Source organism: Glycine max, chromosome 9, assembly GCF_000004515.6.
Source record: "Glycine max cultivar Williams 82 chromosome 9, Glycine_max_v4.0, whole genome shotgun sequence".
NCBI classification, from domain to species: domain Eukaryota; kingdom Viridiplantae; phylum Streptophyta; class Magnoliopsida; order Fabales; family Fabaceae; genus Glycine; species Glycine max.
The window spans coordinates 43544377-43566966 of record NC_038245.2 but is presented as its reverse complement, the minus strand read 5'-3'; the positions used below and the strand labels follow the sequence as shown (position 1 = coordinate 43566966).

At 32.0% G+C, this 22590-nt stretch overlaps 3 protein-coding genes across 12 annotated transcripts; 1 reads left to right on the top strand and 2 right to left on the bottom strand.

The window, feature by feature from the left end:
- Window positions 1-1110: 1110 nt before the first annotated feature.
- Window positions 1111-2415, top strand: LOC100527180 (uncharacterized). 2 transcript variants are annotated; one of them, NM_001364656.1, is made up of 3 exons: window positions 1111-1363; window positions 1716-1806; window positions 1983-2415. In NM_001364656.1, the coding sequence occupies exons 1-3, from the start codon at window positions 1324-1326 to the stop codon at window positions 2053-2055; spliced, it is 204 nt and encodes a 67-aa protein (NP_001351585.1). In that variant the 5' UTR covers window positions 1111-1323; the 3' UTR covers window positions 2056-2415. The 2 variants fall into 2 exon arrangements, with proteins under 2 accessions (NP_001351585.1, NP_001351584.1); NM_001364655.1 differs by having other exon boundaries at window positions 1111-1369.
- A 1457-nt stretch (window positions 2416-3872) lies between these two features.
- LOC100782361 (glycine-rich domain-containing protein 1) lies at window positions 3873-9467 on the bottom strand. 9 transcript variants are annotated; one of them, XM_041005070.1, is made up of 10 exons: window positions 9272-9423; window positions 8967-9009; window positions 8699-8885; window positions 8277-8394; window positions 7911-8165; window positions 7006-7461; window positions 5750-6288; window positions 5212-5404; window positions 4851-5006; window positions 3873-4737 (listed from the first exon to the last, which is right to left on the bottom strand). In XM_041005070.1, exons 3-10 carry the CDS (start codon window positions 8854-8856, stop codon window positions 4129-4131), a joined length of 2484 nt encoding a protein of 827 aa, XP_040861004.1. In that variant the 5' UTR covers window positions 8857-8885; window positions 8967-9009; window positions 9272-9423; the 3' UTR covers window positions 3873-4128. The 9 variants fall into 9 exon arrangements, with proteins under 9 accessions (XP_040861004.1, XP_006587585.1, XP_040861006.1 ...); XM_006587522.3 differs by having other exon boundaries at window positions 8699-8870; XM_041005072.1 differs by having other exon boundaries at window positions 8967-8997; window positions 9272-9405.
- A 5258-nt stretch (window positions 9468-14725) lies between these two features.
- Window positions 14726-18917, bottom strand: LOC100527658 (uncharacterized). The gene is made up of 6 exons (NM_001248646.2): window positions 18695-18917; window positions 17530-17804; window positions 16976-17141; window positions 16319-16563; window positions 15418-15605; window positions 14726-15311 (listed from the first exon to the last, which is right to left on the bottom strand). The coding sequence occupies exons 1-6, from the start codon at window positions 18876-18878 to the stop codon at window positions 15095-15097; spliced, it is 1275 nt and encodes a 424-aa protein (NP_001235575.2). The 5' UTR covers window positions 18879-18917; the 3' UTR covers window positions 14726-15094.
- Between the last annotated feature and the right edge of the window lie 3673 nt (window positions 18918-22590).

The following is a 22590-nucleotide window of genomic DNA, read 5'->3' as shown; positions in this document are numbered from 1 at the left end:
CTGGGGAGTAAACACCCCATTATTAGACCATTTCTCCTACTCTGGTATCCTGTTCCATCCGTTTCAAAATGGTTATTGAGAATTTTCAAAAAGGTAGACATTAAATAATTAATAAATCTTTTAAATCTAAAAAAAATATTCCTTCCATTTATTTTATTTAGTTAAGAGGACATTGTTTTTATTTTTCTGTTCATTTAGAAGTTTAAGACAATGGAGTAATTGTTATCTTTCTAATTATATCTTTATTTTTACTTTAGTTCTTAATATATTTTATACATTTACCGTAAACAAGAAACAAATTAATAATAGTATATTATATCTAAAACTTGAAAATAATTTCAAAATAAATAAAAATACACACCATTTAATTTATGTGTTAGTATTTTCTTAAATGAACAAATAATAGTATTTGTTTATTTTACTTAGTAGAGATTTTCCAGCACAAAGTTGCGATGATAAGCATGAGCAGAAATTACTATGGAAAATTAAGGAAAAACATCTAGAAGTAACGGCAAGACGCCCACACCTCAAGCCTAAATCCTTGTGCAATGAGCAATCTGTTCATTACTTTAATAATACCAAATCCGCATCACATGGACCAAATGAAAAGAATCGTTAATCTATTATTTATTGAGCAATACAACCCATATATTTTTTAAGGAACCACCATATCTTATTATCTCTCTCTACAGAGAAAACAGGGTAAAATAAGGCTCAAGAATGATGTAATAAAGAAAGATAAAAAATAAAATATTTATTATCCTTCTGAAATTGATTTATCTAAAAAACTCATCCCATTTCAGTTTCTCTAAACTTTTAACATGTTACTATTATGTATGTTAATTCTATTAATAGATTTAATATGTTTATATCGTATTTTAACATGTACCACCAATTTTTTGTAAAAAAAAAAAGAAAGAAAACATACATCACCAATTTTATTTTTTTTGTTTAAATTTTTATACAAATGCTTCAGACGGAATCTTTGTTTTAGAATTTTAGAAAGATTGAAATGGGACTAAACCTATTAGAAGAAACAATTCCTAATTTGAAGAGATAAAAAAATATTCTTTATCCTTTATAAAAAAGAAAAAAAGTGTTCATAGATGAGGACACGGATCCTCTCCAAGTTGAATTAGCCAAGGTAAGGGCTAGACTCTAGAGATTTCCGCGTGGAGAAAACACAATTGGGGTTGTTCCTTCTTCTGCTTATATAGTACATATAGCATAGCAAGCACATAATAGATTGTGTTTGTGTTTCACTTTCGCAAAGGACTAATCCATATCGTAGAGTCAATCACAAAACTCTCTACTTTGCCACAAATGAGTGACCCCAAGTATGCTTATCCCTACCCTGCTCAAGGTCAGGGTAATTAACCTTCTCTTCATTTATCTCTCCGTTGCACACACATGAACATCTTATTCTTATGTTATGGCCACCACTGGCCAAGTTGATTTTGAGTTACAAAGTCTTAATAAACAAATAAATCAAAACAAGAGGTTCTATCATATATTATATTCACAAGTTTGATCCTCTGAAACAAGACTTTGTTTTTTACCATATGATATGTTGATGGTGGAGAGAACTGCCCTTTTCCTTTTTCTGGGATAAAAATTCCATTTTTTTTGTTGCTATTTTCCAAACTTGGTTCTGTGTTCTTTCTTTCTTTATGAATTTATTTATTTTCCTTTGTGGGGAACTTTTGTTATGGCAGGGTATTATCAAGGTCCTCCTGTGATGGCACCACCGCAATATTATGCTGCTCCACCACCACGCACAAGACAAACTGGATTCCTTGAGGGATGGTTAGTACTTAGTTCCCACTCTCTCTCTCCTCTCTTTTTTCAATTAGTTATATTGTTTCCTTATTTTTATCATTATCACGAGGAACACAAAAAATAATTTCTATTTTTTTAAAATGTTGTCAACTTCTATTCATTTGTGTAATTGACACTATTCTTCTCGTTTCTTGTTTTCTCAGTCTTGCAGCTCTGTGTTGTTGCTGCCTCATAGATGAGTGCTGCTGTGATCCCTCAATCTTATGTATCATCTGATGTGATCAAAATTGCTGCAAGTAGGAAAAACAAAATGAAGAAGATACAAGTACATATATATGCAGTGTGATGCTTCCAGAGGGCTTCAGTTAGCATTATGTTTAGTTGAATAGTAGTCTTACTTTTATCCAGAACTAGAACTTATGTTTGTGCTTGATTAACATGGTTTCTTTCCATCTTGGTCTTTGGTGTGGTTGTGCATCACCAGTGATTTGATTTGTAATGTGGAAAGTAAACAATTATTGTGAATTCAATTGGGTCACTCTGTTTCTCCAATTTTCTTTGTCTTACATCTTATCATTTTGAATTTGAATCTGGAATGTGGAAAATTGGCTCACCGTCATTGTGACATCATCTAAAGCTCTATGGGCACACTATAGTCTATAGTCTTTTGAAATTAACTAATATTTCTGCATGCTGTAATTACCTACTCCAACCTTTTTCTTAAATATGCTATTGGTGGGAAGTTGTCACCGTCAAAAATAATAATAAATTTTCGTCAAGAATCCTAATCTCACACAAAATGAATATCTCATATTTTTCTTCTAATATTATTTATATCATTCCCAAAAATTAAGCTAATTAGGATTTGAATCCACCTCATACCCTCTTTTCCGTATACTTTTTTTTCTTCTATTATTTTAATTACTTTAATATTTATATATTTTTTGTCTCTTTTTTTTATCTTTGTGAATTCCATACATAAGCGTAAAATGTATTTCTCTCACTCTCCTTATCTTTATGTGAATTATATTTTAATTTAATTTTAAATCATAAAAATTATAATAAAAAGTTTGTATTGTATGCAGTTGAGTCCCCATTGGATCGAGTCAAATGGGCCAAGCTGATTGATCCGAATTGTAGTTCGAGTCTTGTTGCATCTTTATTATCTTATCTAATCTAACTTAATCATGTCTCATTATATCCTTTTTTGTTTTTGTTTATCTAATTGTATCCTTATATCATATCCTTATATTGTACCTTTTAAAAAAATAAATGATTAAATTATAACCTAAAATAAAGATAAAGATTATGTTCAATAAAAATATGTTAGTTAATTTTTAGCTTTTTTTAGTGAAAAACTCATTTGATTATTCGATAAGTAAATTTTTTTAAATGGTTTTTAATATTTTTTGAAATGGTACTTGAAGTATCATTTTTAAAAATACTAATTTCTAATTTTTTATATTTTTTTTCACTTTTATCTTTAATATATTTATTCATTTTTCTTGTTATCTTTTTAAAATAAATTATAATATTTTTTTTTATCATTTTATACTTTTCAGCTACTTCAATAACTAGTTTTATTAAAAATTTCAATTTAATAGACTAATCAATTCAGTTCTCAGTTAACTTTCAATTAATTTTATTAAATATAACCAAACATGAATAATCTAGCCTATTCATTATAAAGTTTGTGCATATGCTATGTACATCATTTATTTTATTATAATCTAACATATAAGATGAGTGACATACTACAATCACCATTAGATTTGAAAAAAATGAGTAATAAAAATAAAGTATAATTCTAAAAAAAGAAATACTCTTCGTATAAGTTAATCTCTCTTGTCGGGGTATATTTTAAGAAAACTAAGAAAAAGATTAAAAAAGAAATCTTGATCAAGCTATATAAAAAGTTGGGCCCCACTCACTTCCAACCTAATAATAGTGTTTACAACATTCCTTTGTTAAATTTTGGCAAATCAGAAACATATTTTTGCAAGTTGCAAATTTAGCTATCAAAATCCATAAATTCCATCATGAGGGAAAAAAACTTCGCAACACAAGTAGAATTTACACCACGCTGATAAAAAAAAATAAAAATGGTAGAATCTATACCACCTGAAAATATCTTAATATCCATACATATCGAAGCATGCATAAACAGAAAAAGCATAAGGACACACAGGTAATTAACTGAGAGTCATTACCTCTGCTTGATTATTACACATTCAACTCTCTCCTGCTTATTTTTCTACCTGTCTAAGAAAGACATCAATGGGAGAGAAGCTAAATTGAGACGCTCATAGACACATGTGCATATATACAATACAATAGTGACATGCATAATCATGAAACATACTTTAGCTCTTCATTGAAATGTTCATCAATACCACATTTACTATCCATAAGATCACCACCACAACCTCCCCCACAACCACCACAGCCACTACTCTCCAACCTATTTCCACACCCTCCTCCACAGCCTCCACAACCACCACCACAGCCTCCGCCACAACCAGCACCACAACCACCACTCTTAATCAAATTTCCACAGCCTCCGCCACAACCACCACCACAACCGCCACAACCACCACCCTTAATCAAATTTCCACAGCCTCCACCACAACCAGAACCACAACCACCACTCTTAATCATATTTCCACAGCCTCCGCCACAACCAGCACCACAGCCTCCACAGCCACCACTTTCCATTGCATTCCCACAGCCTCCAATGGATAGTTCAGACTTGTTTGTTATCCCCTCATCTTCATTGCACATATTAGTAGAACTCAACCCCATTCCATTCAAGACTGTCTTTTCATTTTCCTCATTTGGCCCATTCACCTTCAAATCTTTACTTTCAGCAATGATGCCTTCATATCCTCCCTTTTTTATTATATTAGAAGCAATAAAAGCCAAAATGATTCCAGGCAGCACCATCCACTTTTCCTTTGCCTATCAAATTTTAGAAAACAAGGAGGGAGAAGAAAGCAGAAAACAAATTAACTAATGAAAAACAAGAATGTGCCTCTATAGAAAATGTTTGAAATAGGCAAAAAGTAAGGTACCGTGACATGTCTAGATCTCAAGTCAAGCAATGCCACTGCTTTGCCATAGGGTTCTTCAATGGAGAATTCAACAGCAGTTAGGAAATCCATTTCATTTCCCCGTTTCCCATTGTGTCTCAGTTCATAGTCTAGCTTTCTTCCGGGAAAAATTCTCACCTTAACCAAAATCACATGAATTTAACATTAGAACTAAGTTCGTATCCATCTCATTTCCCACATTTTCATCTTTAACAATCTTATGTCCAGCGTAGCTAATGAATTGAATGCTATTGGATTTGTGAACATTGTAATCAAGATCCAAGAAAGCTCTTGGCATGACAAGATATTTTTAAAATGGAAATTCTTTAGAATAAATGCATACCGTTTTGGCACCAGTAAGCTCAAAGAGATGGCCATCATTTGTAGATTTGTTTGGAAGGTGAAACAGCCAAAGATTCTCCAAAACAGACCAACCATTTTCCATAAACTCAGCAAGAGTGTGAGTTTCACCAGACTTCATGAGGCCCACAACCTCCTTTCCAGGGTTTCCTATGTTCATTGCATTCTTCAAATCCCTAAAATGTAATCAGAGATAGGAAAGATCATTTGTGAGCTTAATTAATTAAGAAGACCTCATTACAAATGGCAGTCATTCTGAATAATATATGCAAGATAGGTTATGTGGAATTTTCCATAAATCAAACTGATTGATAATCTTGGAATTAGATGACCACAAGCACTTGGTAGTTGGAACATCATTCAAATGCAATTAAAGCAATTTGATATTTCAAAGACACAAGACAAGCAGCAAAGAAGATCACCAAGAGACCAGTCCCCAACATGACCAAAAGAAAATGATGAACACATTTAGGCAGGGAGCTTCTATTGATATCTGGCATAAAGTGCATCATAGACTGTACCTAATTTGAAGGCTGATGATTCTAGTGCCATTTTCATCTGTGACATGTGTCCAGATTTTAGCATGTTGGGGCCTAACAGGAAGGTTGAAGAGACATGTATTTTTGGAAAATGGACGAGACTGAGTCATTTCAAGTGTATATGAGGCAGGAACTGGAACAGTAAATGAGATTGCTACACGTAACAAGATTGGCTTTGAGCTTGTAGTATCAGAACTTGGTACCAACTCCAACCATTTCTCAACATAGAGTTTTGAAACTGGGTCAAGATAGTCTTTCATAGAGAAAGATGCAGAACCGAGTGTCTTTGTTGATTTTCTTATTGATAACTTGGAAGAAGAAGAGGACATGAGTTCAAAAAGCAGCTCTCCTGTAGGTTCACATCGGAAAGATGCAACCTGTTTCTCTCTAGACACTGATAAAATACTTAGTCTCCTTTTAGCATCAAAGAATGCATCGGGCTGTGATTTGGAAAATAAAACAGACAGATCTCCTTCCTGTCCCTCTGATAAGTTTTTAACCCCAATGAACTCCAAGAAAACCTAGTTGGATGAAAGAGGAAATTAATCAAATGTCAAATACTACTTTCATATAAACAGAAGCTGTTTCAGTGATAGTTATTCAGTTTATTCTACTTATGCTTATATATATACAATGCAGAACAGTATTAAGATCTCCAAAATCAAGAAAGATTGCCATTACTATCACAGGTATTTTTATTTTTAGTTGCTAAATTGCATCTTCTTTGCTATCCTAAACAACTATGGTTCTATGTCAAAGCAGACAAACATACTCAGAGAGAGAAATTGTTAGAGGGACTAGTGTAATACAACTAGGCTCTCGGCTCTCCTTGTCTTATTTATATACACAAGAAGAACGGTTACATTTTGTAGCAGCACATGGATCAGTCCCTTATCTAAACAGTCATCCCTTAAGCTCTAGAGCACAGATAACACGACCAGCTTGCTGCTTACAAAATCATAACCCAGTTGGAGCCTTTATAAACCAACTTTCAAATTGTCTTTGATTCAAACAGTTTATATATCCTTGTTATGATGTAAAGCTTTGCAAGACACAGAACTATTCTAGGGATCTGAAAGAAAACATTTGCACCAACGTTGATCCCATAAAACCACTGAGGAATACAATCTTCTTATGATATGTGGCGAGGACTTAAATTTGCATATTCTTGTACATGACACAATAAATGTTGCATGGACTTGTTAATATATGTATGCACATAAGAGATCTTAGGGTACCTCCATAACTTTCCGGTCTGGTAGCAAAACTTCTTGTGGGTACTCATTTGAAGAAACAACCTTCTTGCATATAATGCTAGATGAAAAAGGGTTACTTGTGATAGGGGACGGTGCGTTACCCCTATACATTGCTCCAGCCTTCCAATATCTTGTACCAAATGTGACTTCCCACTGTTTGGTGGTTCCAGAAAAACCAACATCCAGTTTCTTTCCTTTAGTTCTGTCTGAGTCTGTATCATCATGCTCCAATACTTTTCCAAGTGCTTCATTGAGGTCTTTACCATAAGCAACTGGATGTAACTGATGAGAATGCCAGATTAGGTCAATATCATATGTTGGAACACAAAAGCGTTTTATACCCTTTTCCTTGTTTCTCTTGATGAGATACAGAAACCCTTTGTATCTGGCCACAGATTCCTTGATAAAGAGATCATTTTTCATGTGCGTTCTTGATACCTGTCACAAAAGACGACAAATATAGAATCCATTGAAGAGATGCAGCATTATGTACTAGCCACGCACAGGAAAGACCATTGGTAAATAAATTTCACAAAATTGTTTGTCATTCAACTAAACTGAACAGACCAATAACTGAACACTGAACTCATACGTCACCACAAACGATATTAATGTTATTTGGAAATGCTTCCCAACAATTAATGATGCATAGTCTGAACTGAACTTGAGATTCTCAAAACAATGTATTTTGAAACCACATGGATCTATTGGAAAGCAAGCAACATATAGTTAATCACAAATTGATAAAATTGAAGATGAGTCTATTTGAACACAGCCTAAACCATGCTAACTTTCAAATCAGGACTTTGGCAGAGACAGAGCATATCAAGCATTTAGCAATGCAAAGTGAAATAGAACAGCTGGATAAACTGTTAACTCTCCTATACCTGGTAAAAGAATGGGCTCTGCCTCTTAGCAGCTGAAATCAGATCATAGTTGGTGCATTTTTCAAGATTAGAAATCCTTTCAGAGATATCCTCTGGGAGAAGATTAACCAAATCAACATTGTAGGGCTCATCAGGATACAGATTATTCCAGATTTCTTCAGTTTGCCTGCCACAAATTCTTTCAACAGTAGAGACAACACCGAAGTTGTCAAGTACCCGTCCATAAAGTTCCTCACAGTCAGATTTGTACCTTACCTGCAAAATAGAATGAACCAAATTTTAGTACTAATAACACATCTCAATCAAACAACCAATATTGCTAATAATCAGGAAAATAATTTATATATTTCCCGGTCTCTAGCCTACCGGGTTGAGCCTGTGACAGTGCCAAACCCATTCACAGTCAAGAGGAACTTCCAATGGCCCTTCAAAAATGGGAGTCTCGGAATGCTTGGCAAGCAAGGGAAGCCAACAAGCATTGTACCTGAATACACACTTTTGTTGTTGTAAAACCAGCACAAGAAAAACTAAAAAATGACCTACTTTCTGATAGATATAAGAAGAGAAAATCCATGACACCTACATCTGAACTACATTGCAAAGCTGTCATGTGTAAAGGAAGGACCTTTCCACATGAATGCAAAGGTCCTTCCTTAAGGCCATATAGAATTCTTGGCTTAAGCATGGTGAAAAAAAAGACAAAAAATTGTTCTTTGAAACTATTTTAAGCATGAAACTCTATCCTCATCAAATACAACTATACAAGAAATACTTGATAGAATATTCACCTATAGATAGCCCTTTCAAGGGCAGGACCGTCATAGAGGTGACGGTTCCTATCAACAGCTGCAAGGAACTGAAGCTGCTTTTTTGCCACAACTATAAGGTCCACGCTTATTGGAATCTTTTGGGCTTCATTCCACTCCATTTCTTGTTGTGGTTCCATCTCTCCAATTTAACCTGAAAAACCACAATCTCCCAGAATCATTTTGGTGTAAGTTAAAGTGCCTCTCAAACTTGTCTAAATTTTGCAGTCAAAATAGAAAATTCATTCACCTGAAAACATTATCCACAAACATTGTTTCCCCTATTTCATGATCTCCAAAGTAATCATAAAGAAAAAAAGGTGTCATATTTAAGGAAGGGTTTACTAGAACAAAAATAAAAGAACAGACATTATCTGCAGGTTGATCAACGAGAAAACTTAAAGAGAAAAAGGAGGGAAACCTTTAAACCTTTCAGCTAAACTCATCTAACAAAAACAAACAAACATATATGATCATCCACAACATAGACCAATATACAAGTCCATTGTATCAACCTTACAGACAGAGAATAAAAAAAAAGGCATTTGGGATTACCAGTTACGCAGAAACTGAGGCAGAAAGGCTATAGCTGCAGACAGGGAACTTACTTAAAAGGAGGATCTGTATGAAATGACTGTTTCTGACTAAGCTTGTTAACTTTTCTGTTTCTATGACATTGCCATAGGTATTATTCAACCAGTGTCTTGTTATGTATGTTATGTTATATAGACTTGTACTGCAGCTGAAACTAGTGTGTCAAGGATGTACGTCTGATCTCATTAATAGTACAACCAATTACTCTATCTACAATCAAGACTTGTACCAAAAATATCAATAATTTTCCTTGAAAAAGTAAAGGAAACATATGACTTAATTATACTAATAAAAAAATAATTACTCATTTGGTTGTCATAATTTTTTTAAAAATATATCTCCTTTAGCGTGTTTTTGGTTTATAGGAGAAAAATATAATTGATGAAAATAAAAGAGAGATGATTTGAAAAAAAAAATAAATAGAGAAAAAATAAAATGATATATTGTGTCTTTGGTTTAAGAGAAATAGATGAAAAATAATATTTTTTGTGTTAAAGAAAATTAATTTTTTTTACCTAAACTCTATTTTTTAGCCTAAAAAGAACGATTTTTTTTTGTCTAAAACCCAAAGAAAAATAATTTTGATGGTAAAAAAATTGATTTTTCTTGGCTTAAAAATCGATTAGATGAAATTTAAACTATGGACCCACCACTTGTAACTTTACTGTCTTATTCCAAATTCCACCACCTCATTTTCTTCTTGGGTCCTTTATTTTTTTATGCACATCCGAACACAGTCTTAATCTCAACACATACTATTGTTAAGCATTTTAATCCTCTCCATAAGATTAAAATAATATATATATATATATATTATGTATATATATGTGTGTGACTAAAAAAGACTAAATTTTTTTTTGTAAAAACCTGAAAAAATATTTTTAAATAGAGACTAAAGAGAAAGTTTTTGTAACTGCATGAACATATGAGTAATTAAATCATAAAAAATGCATTACTTTTATTTTATTGTCACAAAGAACTTTTGGACTTTAGCTAAATGATTTGTTTTTTATCTACCAACACAAGCTGATCTTAATAATAATAATTAAAAAAACATTGGCTCTATGCAAATAAGGTTTCACACTCACTCGACTGAATTCTGGAATAAAGAGAATTAAAGCGATTATTGGAAAATATAATAGATATTTGAGTAAATTACAACAATATTTTCTTCAAATTTTTACTAATTACACATGTATTTTATTTTTTTTCACTCAACAATTTTTTTTCAACTTTGGTGTTATGATTACAGTGGCACCCTTGAGTCCTTTACGTCGTTAACAAATAGTACATGTGACTAGTGTGATACCCTCTATCTCGATATACATATTTATATAATAAAATACATAAAAATACGGAATTACATAAAATGAGATTTTATTTTCTAAGCATAAAAGAGTTCGCGTGGATAAAAGGTTCAGATTCACTTCACTATTATAAAATAAAACTTATCAAAAATATTTTTGGCTCAAACACAAGGTCGTTCAAGTTTAGAAAAGAACTCAAGTTAAGCAGCAGAATAAAATAAAATGAAGTAAAATAACATGTTCGAAACATCATGTAATTAAAGTAGAAACTTATGTCCCAATGTCACATCATATTAGAGCATTGTGTCCTGATGTTTTCCAGCACAAGGTTCCTTAAATCAATCCACCTAGTCATCTGCTCCCACAAACACATGGTTCGAGATCATCACAGGATCCAAACACAAACAACACACGGGAAGTGAGTTATCACATTCATAACTAATAGAAAGAAATGGGACAACATGTAGATATACATATCATACAAATGAAATACAACTTACTTTAACACAACTCATGTCATTCCACCACTTATCGTGTAACATCACATCTCAACACTACACGTCTCACACGTTTTCACATCATTCACGTACTCAAGGATCAAAACACAGTATCACTCAATCAATCACTATCGATCAATACACAAGCGTTATGCAACAATATACTAAGACTCAATCATATATGCAATGTGGTACCATGTTAATAAAAAATCTCGTCGGATGCTCAGGAGTACATGACAAGACAGACCACACATTGGTAAGTCAAGTCACTCTCACTAGATAAAATCATATGAGATCAGTCAGAGTCACTCTGTTTTGTGAGAACGCTCCAACCATATGGGATCAGCACATGCTTCAAGGAACATTCAAACCGAGTGTATTTACCCCCAAGGCCTACATTCCGAAGAATCCGTCAGAGTCTTTCCCTCTTGATTCAGGTCCAACCTAAAAAATATTTTAGCACATAGACTCTATCTATGAACTATACAAAACACATGACTTCTCAATTATTCTCAAAATAATTTTAACTCGTCGTGTCTCATAGTGATTAAATTCGTCGGATTCCCACAGTGGATCTCATCACAATACTTGTTGTGTATTAACTCGTCGCCTTAAAAGGTCTTACAATCATGTGATAGTATGGTTCATAACTCACAACTCAATGCACACAACATTTCAATAGTCATGTATCTTACAATTCAACACATACTCAATTTATCACATACACTTAATCTTAATCACAATGTTATAATCCCAAAATAATAATTTATCACATTAATCTAGTAATCTTGTCCAAAATACAAATGAATTATACAAAAATACTTCTCACAACATGGGAAGTAAAACCCCTAAAATTTTTTTACATAATCATATCAAAATCAAAGGAATCAAAATCGTAGGTTCAAAAACACAAAAAAAACACCAAGAACACTCAATTTTATCAACCAATTTGCATTAGGACATCAATTAGTCCATCAAACACAATAATCTCGTAATTATAATCGTAAAGGAATTATTACAATACAGTAAACATCTCAAAATAAACCACAATTTGATCCTCTAAGGATCCCTACACATGTTCATTCTAACTTCAATTGCGATAAACCCATCTCTTACCTTTAAGCGGGCTCATGTGTGTAGTCCGGTAGCGATAGCAACATCTTTAACGGTTTCCTAAGATTCCTCAAGTTTTTCCTTTGGTTGCTTTGCTAGGGTTTCCAAGTGTTAGAGAAAAGAAGAAGGTATTGGAGCCTCCATTTCACTGTCTTCATGAGAGGGATATTTCTCTCACCAAATACATTATTTCACGAATTCCAATGATAAGGATGTGCGGAAATGAGTTTTGAACCTAGTGCTCAAATTTCATGAAGATCCAACGATTAACGAGTCCGGGATCATAGTTTTACTGAGATATGTTTGGATGTATGCGGAAAAAGAAAGTTTCATGCGAGGGACATTTCTCCCACCACAGACATTATTTCGCACATCCCAACGGTTGGGGGATGTGTGAAAATTAGTTCCGAACTTGGTGTACAAATTTCACGATGATTCAACGGTTAACGAGTTCGGAATCGTAGTTTTACTGGGACAGATTGGTGTATATGCAAGAAAAAGAGAGGACTTTGGTAGAGAGAGAAGACAAATTTGAGAGGAAGAAAGAGCGCAGAGACGTATCATAAATATAAAAATTAACCTAATATATTTTTATTTATTAGGGTACTTTTAATTTATTATTATTTTTTATTTTATTATTTTATAAAAGAACTTTATTTTACTCCCTATCAAATAAATAAATAAAATTCCTTTTTTATTTTTCAAGAACATATAATTATTTTATTTACCTTAAAACCATTATTTTAATTAATAAAATTATTTCTCTTATTTATTTAATTACAAAAATCTCATTATTTTCCTAAAATTCTATTTGTTTTTAAACAAAATCTTTTTTTAATTTATTTTACGAAAATTAACATATTACAACTAGCATATGATATTTTAATGATTTTTTGTTTCAAAATGTCCTTGTCCCCTTTCTTTAAGTGATTTTATCTTCCAAAACTGCTTAAGCTTGTTTGTGAATTTGTACAAATTCATAACAGAGGAAAAATAACGTAATGAAACATAAATCTCAGAAATATTTCTGTAATTTATTCTAGATATTTTTTTAACAAATTATGTTTATGTAAGACTTTCATCCTTATAAAATATGTTTTTTTTTTCATTTAGGCTCTTTTAAAATCTTTTTATCTACTTTCAAAAGAAAAATCTTTTTAGCTTTTGATTTTAGTCTTGACTTGACATTAAGTTCATTCTCCTAATAATGTTATAAAATTGTGATTTTTTTATATAAATAATAAATGTCTCGTATTGAAAAAAATGCATTTTAGTTTCTTTTATTATTTAGGTAAATATCATACTTATTTATAATATCTGTTAGTGAAACTATCACTTAATAAGAAATCTTGATATCATGGATTAAAATAAATAAGTAAATAAATCTGATTAGACACAATTTTTTTGAAAATAAAATAAAAATACATTATAAAAATTATGTTCAGCAAGACATTTAAATTAATTTCTATCTTTTTTTATTAATTAAAAAACTCATTTAATTGTTCGGTGAACAAATTTTTTTAATAATTTTTAATATTTTTTGAAATAATATTTTTTAAAATGTTAGTTTCTAGTTTCTATTTTTTTTATTTTCTTTTACTTTGATCCTTAAATAAATCATAGTTTATTATTTTTTTCATTTTACACTTTTCAGCTATTTTAATAGTTAATTTTATCAAATACATTTAATTTAATGAGCTAATTTTTTAAATTTCAGTTTTTAATTATTAGCTAACTTTTCAACTTAACTTTGTGAAAGATAACTTAAGACTAATAACTTATCTCAGGGAAAAAAAACTATGACAAATGGTACAATATATGCACAAAACTAGGAGCAATGACAAAAACGTGAAAACCGATTAGGCTTAACAAGATTACTCATAGCCTAAGGTAAATTGGCTACGTTAATCCACTCAAATTTATCCAAGAATAATTGAACTACCCTAAGTCCCCACCCCTCTCGTTATCCTCGAGGATATTAATTCTATTTTTAAAAATTTATTATTATGTTTCTTTCATAACAGCAGATATTTATTGTTAAATATCCACAATTCCACACTGATTATACAAAACATGTTATCATCCAAACTTGGCCTTCCTCTCTTTCTCTTTTCGTGTACCCCTTCCTAACCACGAAGACTTTATATGGTACTATTTTATATTAGAAAACGACCATGACATGACCAAAAATAAATATATCATAAAACGATAAGGCCGAATACTACGTTAAAGGGCAAGGTTGAAGCTTGATGCTTCACGTTATTCCGCTGAATCTTGCAATAAAAACAGCTGAGTTGATACTATAACATGATTTCAGTTTAGTTTTCCATCACTATCAACCCGATAAAAGTAAATTCGTAAGTCTATACGAGGAAGTAGAATAAAACTAGTAAATAACAACTTGTAAATCATGTCATATAATTAGTGATTGTAAGCGGTTATGTGCATAGACGTACTAATAACTTTTTATTAACCAATTTCCTACCACACAAACATGCTTTGATATAACTAGTTAAGAAAATTTCCCATAGAAACATGGAGGATTGTTTATATATAGAAGGACAATTTACTTCCTACTTATATTCTAGGTTAAACCTCAAAATGTTTTGTCATCATCCACCTTGATCTGGTGGATGCTTCATAGTTTACACCTAGAAGTACAATCCTCAACTTTGCAATGAAAATCAGGTGAAATATGTTAACATCTAAACATCCAATTGCAAAGTATTACAAAATCTTTGAAAGGGTAGTAAGTAGTAACTTTTTCTCTTGCATTTGGTGGTTCTCTCCACTTCAACCCCTTCCTTCTCGATTAAAAGAGGCACAGAACAGGAAACACATTGGCAAGAATGGATGCTTATGAGACCTTAAAAATCTTCTGATTTAGATTCGTCTTTTGTCTCAGACTTCTGGGTTGTATCTTTTTCCATATATTCTTGTTCAATAGTATCTTTAAGGATAAACAACCTCTGAATTACCACAGGGTCAGTCATCTGCCTGGCTTCTCTCAAATCCGTTTCTTCCTTGTTCAGATGATATGCATCGAGCATGATCTTAATCCACTTGTGCAGCTCCTTTGGGGTGCTGCTTAATCACAACAAAATTAAAAAGCAGTATATCAGACTAATCACAAAAAATAAAATAAAAAGGAAGATATACTTTGGAATGAACCAGTAGGAAATTATCTCACGTGTATAGAGCGTTAGGGTCCTTGGCTTCATGTTCGTCACCAGGGGAGAAAACAGTTGCCAATGCAGAGAATCGCTCCTCAGGATCTATGATGTTTAACAAATGCTTGAGTAGTTTTATTTCTTTTGGAGTAATACTCCTTAGGCTGCTCTTTGTGGCCTTGTACAATTGGTACATTATATCTTTCACCTGCACAATATAAAGCAAGGCTGTTGAGTGTTGAGCATACACACTGACACTCATAATGCAGTTAAATAATATCTTCTAAGCATGAGCAGTCAAAATTAAGATTCCATAGATTCTATGCTGGAAGAACAAAGGGAGAGGATTTTCAGATTATACAGATTGATTTAAAAATCAGAACAATCAATTCAGTTTATTTTCTTTTAGCTCAAGACCCCTGTATGAAAGATTCATACTTTAGCTGCGTGTCCTGGTATCAACATTATATAGGAAAAAACATGAAAACCTCTTAAATTCCATCCCATGTAACATTCATAGTCATACCTAATGTATATAACTATGTGTATAATTATAATTGCAGATGGTCTAGGACCACAAGTATCCTCCACAGAGAGTATGTGATATGAACATCTTTCAGGCTCTCTGCAATATTACATCAACAACCAACATTTTCATTTAAGTCATGTATGTTAAAACTTGAAAAATAAGAATGTGCAGTCAAGACCATCTTAATAAACAGAACAGGCAGATAGCACCAGAAAAAAAGAAATTTGAGACATGCTTACACATACACCCACAAGAGGAACACATTCTGCTTGGTTTTAAGTTTTAGAAAGCCTCATTAGTATTGATTGGGCACAATTAGAAGCATCTGTGGCCCTGTGTGTCTATTTTCGAATACAGTAACAACCATGGAGCATCATATTTCAAAATCATACCTCATTCTTCATCGTTGTAGATTCTTTGGCTTTAGCCCAAGCGCTGCTTATCAACAATATCAATGAAGAATCAAGTTCCTTTGCCTTTGCCAAGCTTTTGATCTTCTGACAAGCAATATCAATAGAAGGAGAATTCAGGATATCATCCAATTTGGCCTGGGCAGCATCTAATGTCTCTAAATTCTCTAGTGTATTATCATATGCACTGACAGCTGACAAACATCTACTCCCCAGTCTGGAAATCCCTGTTCAAGAAATACACCGATGCCAATCATAAGAAACATCCTACATAAGGGACAGGATCACAAGTATCAACTTTTTCCAGGGTGCAAGGGTTGGGTTCATTATGAAAATTTTACATGTAAGAGGACTAAGAATAAACCATCAAATCTTAATTCTTTACGTTTTTCACCGGTATATTTAAAACATTCCCTATCTTCTTCCTTTATAAAAGAAGTCCAAATTTCAATCTTATTTTAAGAAAAGCTTCAAGAATCAATTGAGCAATTTTATTAAGATCAGTTTTCTTTTTCTCATTACAGGTTACAACTATCAAATTTCATCTCATTCTTTCTGGTGATTACTGGTTATAGAATCAATAATCATTGAGACAAAAAGCCCAAAAGGAAACATTTTTTAGTACTCCTATATAATTACCATCACGCTCCTCCAAGCTGTCATACATATCTGAAATAAGAGTGAGGTAGTGGAAGAATTCTCCTGTAAAATCTTTTCGCCTTCGGGCAACTATGGCATTAATGTCCATTGGGCTATCTTGTACTTCCTTGAGCAGTTCATAGTGTCCTTCCATTTCATCATCAATCTGCAATGCTTACTCCTGATCAAACAAAACTGAGGAAGAAGCTCTAGAACCAAGCAAGTTCCTAAAGATTAAAGTAATTTTTGATGTACTTGGTTTGTGCTATCTAAAAAAAGTAATTAATTAACAATAAGAATAATAATACTATCTTATTATTAGTTTAGCAAGAACTTGCAGGATAATGTATCTGCACCATTTCTATAAAATAAAATATGGATTAGGTTTTGTTTTATACATTTTGAGCCATAAAAAGGTATAAAACAATAGTTCTATATTTTAAAGGCTTCTTCACCTTTTCCAACTTTTATTCAGCAATAGAAGAGTCTATTTCTTAAATCAACATTGCAAGGGGGCATGGTTGTGAAGAACATCAAAAAACATACAGTACTACCTTCTTCAACTTTCTCCGCAATGAAATAAATTTTTCCTTCATAACTGGGTCATTCTCCATGTCTGCCCTTCTTTGGCACCTACTGAAAAATCTATCACTGTATTTTTTCCACTCCTCTCTAAATATCAGGTACTTCTTCCATTCTTTTGATTTAGTTTTTTCATTCAAAAAGAAATCTATCATTTTGTCACAAAATTGTGTCATAGTGTAACCCCTTGCAATTTCAACCTCTTGCTCCTCAGCTTGAGCCGTGGAAGCACTGCTTGCCTGCGGACCTGAAAGGAATTTCATTTTTTAGTGCCACACAAAATACTACCCCTAGAAATTAGTCAGAAAAACATCCGGAACAAGATAGAAAGAAGATATCCTAAAAGGAAAGATAAATAGATGTTCACTCTTCTTTTTTGTTTGTTAGTACATAAAAGTCTTATCATAGTAGGTGAAGTTGGCTACATGAATCAAACAATGTCATTCAGTTTGGTTAAAGACCAAATCATATCTACAGATACATGGAATAATCTAATTTCTTACAATTTAGCAACATTCTAATTTTATATTCACTTGAACTTTTTTTACTTATCATCTTATCCGAACAAGGCAGAGTTATGAATAAACTAATAAGAACATAAAAATTTGAACAAAAATGGTGATAATTGTATCTTTGGAAACGGAAATACCTTCATTCGTCCATAACTAATTTCGTATCTAAATTCTTACAAGTTAGCACAACAGGACAAATCAGCAACATTCTAAATTCTTGGTTCTTACATTGCCAACAATTTAGTAAACTAAAATAAAAATAAAAAGAAATTCCAGACAAATAAAGTAAAATAGAAAAAGATATATGTAACATGTCACCATGGTTTTAAATTGTGGTTACGGTGAATCAAAATACCTTGATGCTGCGGTTGCAGACCCCAATTTAAAACCTTGCATGCCACTGTAATTTCTAGAGAGAATTCAGCAGGCTGCTCTCCCCTTCATATTATACTACTACCCAACTCTAGTGACACCCTTAACACTTCAAATAAAGCCCAAGACTCAAACTTTTTCACAAACCCATGTTGAGAACGTAAAAAAATAAATAAAAATACAGCGTATTAAGAATTAAGGAAAAAACAATGAGAACAAAGTGATTGGAGAATTGGGGGGAAATGATACTTACTGGGCAGAGAGGCGCATAGAAGAATGTGGGGTTTGAAATTCTGAGCTTTAAGTTTTGGTCTTTGGTTTTGGAAGGATGGGGTGTAGTTTGAAGCAGTATAGGAGGAAGGGGTTAAGGGGTAATTTGGGGAGAGATTATTATTGAAAGGTATGAAGGTTGAGTTCCAAACCTTGTACCCTTTCATGTTCCTTCAGCTACAACACCAAAGTGTCTCACGCTTCGCACTTGATTATATAGCATCACCTTATCCGTTTCATGAACACGGCAGAGTTGTGAATAAATTAATAAGAATTATTTTATTTTATTTTTAACAAAAATGGTGATATTTGTATATTTGAAAACGAAAATATATTCACTCATAAATAATTTCTTATAATATGGATATTATTTTTCATAATTAGTAATATATAGATTATTACCATTGATAATATTATTGACAAGTAAATACTAATCATATTATTAATATTATTAGTATGATTTATTACTTTTCATAACATTTTAAATTTATATAATCATTGACCTATTTAATATATATATATATTACAATTTTTATTCGTATATTAAAAAACATATAATTACTATTACTACATAAATCAATTTAACTTAAATGGACTTCGAAGTTGAACATATATTTACTTTTATTAAATAAATAAATTTATATATATTATTAGTATTAATTATAGTATTGATAAATTAATATTATTAGTATATTTATAAATAAACTAATGTGAGACCAACGAATTTTGTCGTAGCAAGAGGGACGAATTTTTTAAGAGTAAGTTTGGATGAGGGAATTTTAAATTTTAAGAATTTCAAATACTTCAATTGAAATTATTTTATTTTCAAAATTTCGTGTTTGGATAAAAAAATATTAAAATTATGAAGGTGAAAGAAAATGAATGCAAAGAGAAAAGAATATATGATTTGTGTGCTTTCAAAGAGAAGAATATTGATGCGACATGAGGAGTCGTTGGGGAATCGAAACACGACGGCGTACACCACCATATCCGACCACAACATTCAGTCAACGACACAAGGCATGACCCAGACCCTCCATGTCAGCGAGCATCTTCACTACGTGATAGACAACGACAGATGCTCCCATGACTGGCGGGTGCAGTTCTACGTGTTCCCCTACGCCTACATCCGATCGACGCTCTGCGAGCTCAGATGGTGTTTCTTGAAGAAATGGATCATCAGCGTGAGGGAAGAGTCACGAATTTGAGAACGAGATCTTGGAAACTTTCATGTGGAAGAGAGGATGAAGGTTATAAAGGAAATATACAAATATTTTGGAAGGTTCTTCTATCAAGAAGAAAATTTCAATTTCTCACATTTTAAGAAAATTAAAATTTCACATTTTTAGTTGTTTAAAATTTTGTTTTAAAATTTTAAAAATTTAAATTCTTCATAAAAAAAAAATCCAAACAATAAATTATAGATTAAAAAAATTTAAATTATCAGATAAATTACTTTCCTCAGTTAAAATTCTTTATCAAAATACACTCTAATTGATTTATATCACTTTGGTGATGTTTCTACGTGATATCGATATAATTCAATAAGTAGTTCACCTTTTTTATTTTCTAAATTGTAAGTAGTACATCTACGAACCACTAAATATATTATAAAACATTTAACAATTTAGATTCAACATATTATAGTTAGTATTTATTGACTAATAAAATATAATCAATCTAATAATCACTCTCATCTCACATAGTTAATGAAGTTCTATGTCATCCCCATTGATGTCAGCATCTCGTAGAATGTTGTGTTCCACTTCATCTCCACCATGCACCACCAACCTCACTAAGGCACATCATCACCATCAACAACTATATATAGTCTACTTAGAATGATGTTTCCTTTGTAACAAATAACTCCTCAAATGACATAACTAAATCAGCAAAAGCAAAATAACCATGTAGGAAAACCCATGCCCTATCAAAATCATCGTTGTTGCCATTGACTTCGACACTCCTCTCAAAGACACCTTTGTCGCTCACTTGCACACTCTCAACATTGAAGCCGAAGGTCTTAGAACCTCTTCCTACAACTCCACCAGAGTCAAGGTCGGTTGTTGAGTCTCCAAATCCTCCTTTACCCACAATTTCGTCGCTTGTAGCACCATCATCAACCGTCTCCATAAACTCCTCGATGTCTTTCTCTTCATTATTCTTCCACCACCAGCTGAATATCCTCTTAAACACATTCTAGAACCAAAAAATTTGTAGAAGCACAAAACAAGGAAGAAAATGTTGTTGGAATTGAACTTCATAGGAATCTCATCGCATGTAATTGAAATCTTAGATCATATTCTCAATTCAACACATATTTGATCCTTATAGAATTCTCAAATCTTAATTCTTAAAGAATTGAGACTTAATTTCTATATTAGATCCCTCAATTCCTTATGAGATCTAATATAAAAATTAGGTTCAGAAAAAAGGATTTCAAACATTGAAAACATTAATCCTATCCCTAGAAATCTTATTCGACCTATTTATACTCCAAATCTAGAATTAAGATATGTTTTCAAACACAAAATAACTCATGGAATAAGGTTGATCAAGCTAAGACAGAGATTGAAGCCTAAAAGTAGAAATCAAATGCATTGAATAGATATGAAGATATATACACAATAATCACGTGGTTTGAGCTCCTATTACATGTTCAATTCCAACAACTGTGAAGTTTAGCTACTACAAGCCATGGAGAAGATGAAGATACAAGAAGAATTTGTAGAATATGAAGAATCAACCATGGAAGGAAAATAAAGAGAGATCGCGCTTTAGAATCACCCTCATCAAAATTCTGAATGAGCCAATCACTATGCTCCACTTATCCACTTACAAATAGATTTTTTGTTAAAAACTACCACGTCGGATTAAACACAAATGAGTTCTTACTTAAACGAATTTGTGTTGTTTAAACCTACTTCTTGAACTTGTGTGATTACTTAAGTGACAACATAGTCTTGCTTAAGCATCCCTTCTCACTTAAACAAGATTGAAGACTCACATAAGCAAGCCTTAACTTAAAACCCCTAAGCAAGATTAATCGTTTGCTTAAGTTTGTGATTCACTGCTCTCCTTTTGCATCTTCATTCCCTTCATGTGAAAATCATCCATAACTCAGTAAGATTTTAGTTGTCAATTCAACATAGTTGTTTTTTTTTTTTACAATTTTATTTACAAAAGAAGATTTAAGAATCTATTTTAAAGAAAAATTAAGATAATTGTTTATGAAATAAAGTCTGAAAAAACAATTATATCAATTTACCCGTAAACTACATATTCACTACCTCAAGTAGAATCCACCCAATTTTTTTATTTTCTTTTACAAATTCTCTTTTCTTCTGCTTCTTTTTATACTCTGGATCCTTTTTTCTCAAAATCTTTCAATATCCAAATAAAGCCTTCATGAGATATTTTTATTTTTATTTTTTGCGTGTAGATCTATAAAACTTTTCTATCTTCCCCCTATCTCTCCTTTTCCAATAAACCATAAAATTCTTTTTCTCTCTCACTTGTTTCTGATCTATTTCTTTCGCTTCAAAATGTATCTAAACAAACAAATCGTTAATACAAATGGGTTATTTGAAATAGAAATTACCATAGAGATATAGTAATATTAAAACAATAATGTTTTTCATATCATCAATGATATCCACGTTGCTACATAGGACTGAGGAGACTGTACCCAACTATATTTCTGGGTTACGGGAAATTTCACCTAAATATTATTTACGCACACTTTTAGGAAAAGTCAAAAAAGAAATAAATGAAAATAAATAAAAATGAAAAGAAAAAAAAACATCATTGACGACTAAAAAATGTTATACAGATAATGGGTTGATTACTTTTGAAGAATGATAAAAATGAGCTTGCAAG

Bases quoted from the DNA above. Each gene is read 5' to 3' on its own strand.
- LOC100527180 (NM_001364655.1), top strand. From the start codon at position 1,324: ATGAGTGACCCCAAGTATGCTTATCCCTACCCTGCTCAAGGTCAGG. The intron at 1,370-1,715 runs GTAATTAACCTT...TTGTTATGGCAG, and splicing joins CTACCCTGCTCAAGGTCAGG to GGTATTATCAAGGTCCTCCT. The intron at 1,807-1,982 runs GTTAGTACTTAG...TTGTTTTCTCAG, and splicing joins ACTGGATTCCTTGAGGGATG to TCTTGCAGCTCTGTGTTGTT.
- LOC100782361 (XM_006587525.4), bottom strand. From the start codon at position 8,856: ATGGAACCACAACAAGAAATGGAGTGGAATGAAGCCCAAAAGATTCCA. The intron at 8,395-8,698 runs GTGAATATTCTA...GTGTGTATTCAG, and splicing joins CTTGAAAGGGCTATCTATAG to GTACAATGCTTGTTGGCTTC. The intron at 4,738-4,850 runs GTACCTTACTTT...AAAATTTGATAG, and splicing joins TGAGATCTAGACATGTCACG to GCAAAGGAAAAGTGGATGGT.
- LOC100527658 (NM_001248646.2), bottom strand. From the start codon at position 18,878: ATGAAAGGGTACAAGGTTTGGAACTCAACCTTCATACCTTTCAATAAT. The intron at 17,805-18,694 runs GTAAGTATCATT...AATTCCTTTCAG, and splicing joins TCTATGCGCCTCTCTGCCCA to GTCCGCAGGCAAGCAGTGCT. The intron at 15,312-15,417 runs GTGAGATAATTT...GTGATTAAGCAG, and splicing joins GACCCTAACGCTCTATACAC to CACCCCAAAGGAGCTGCACA.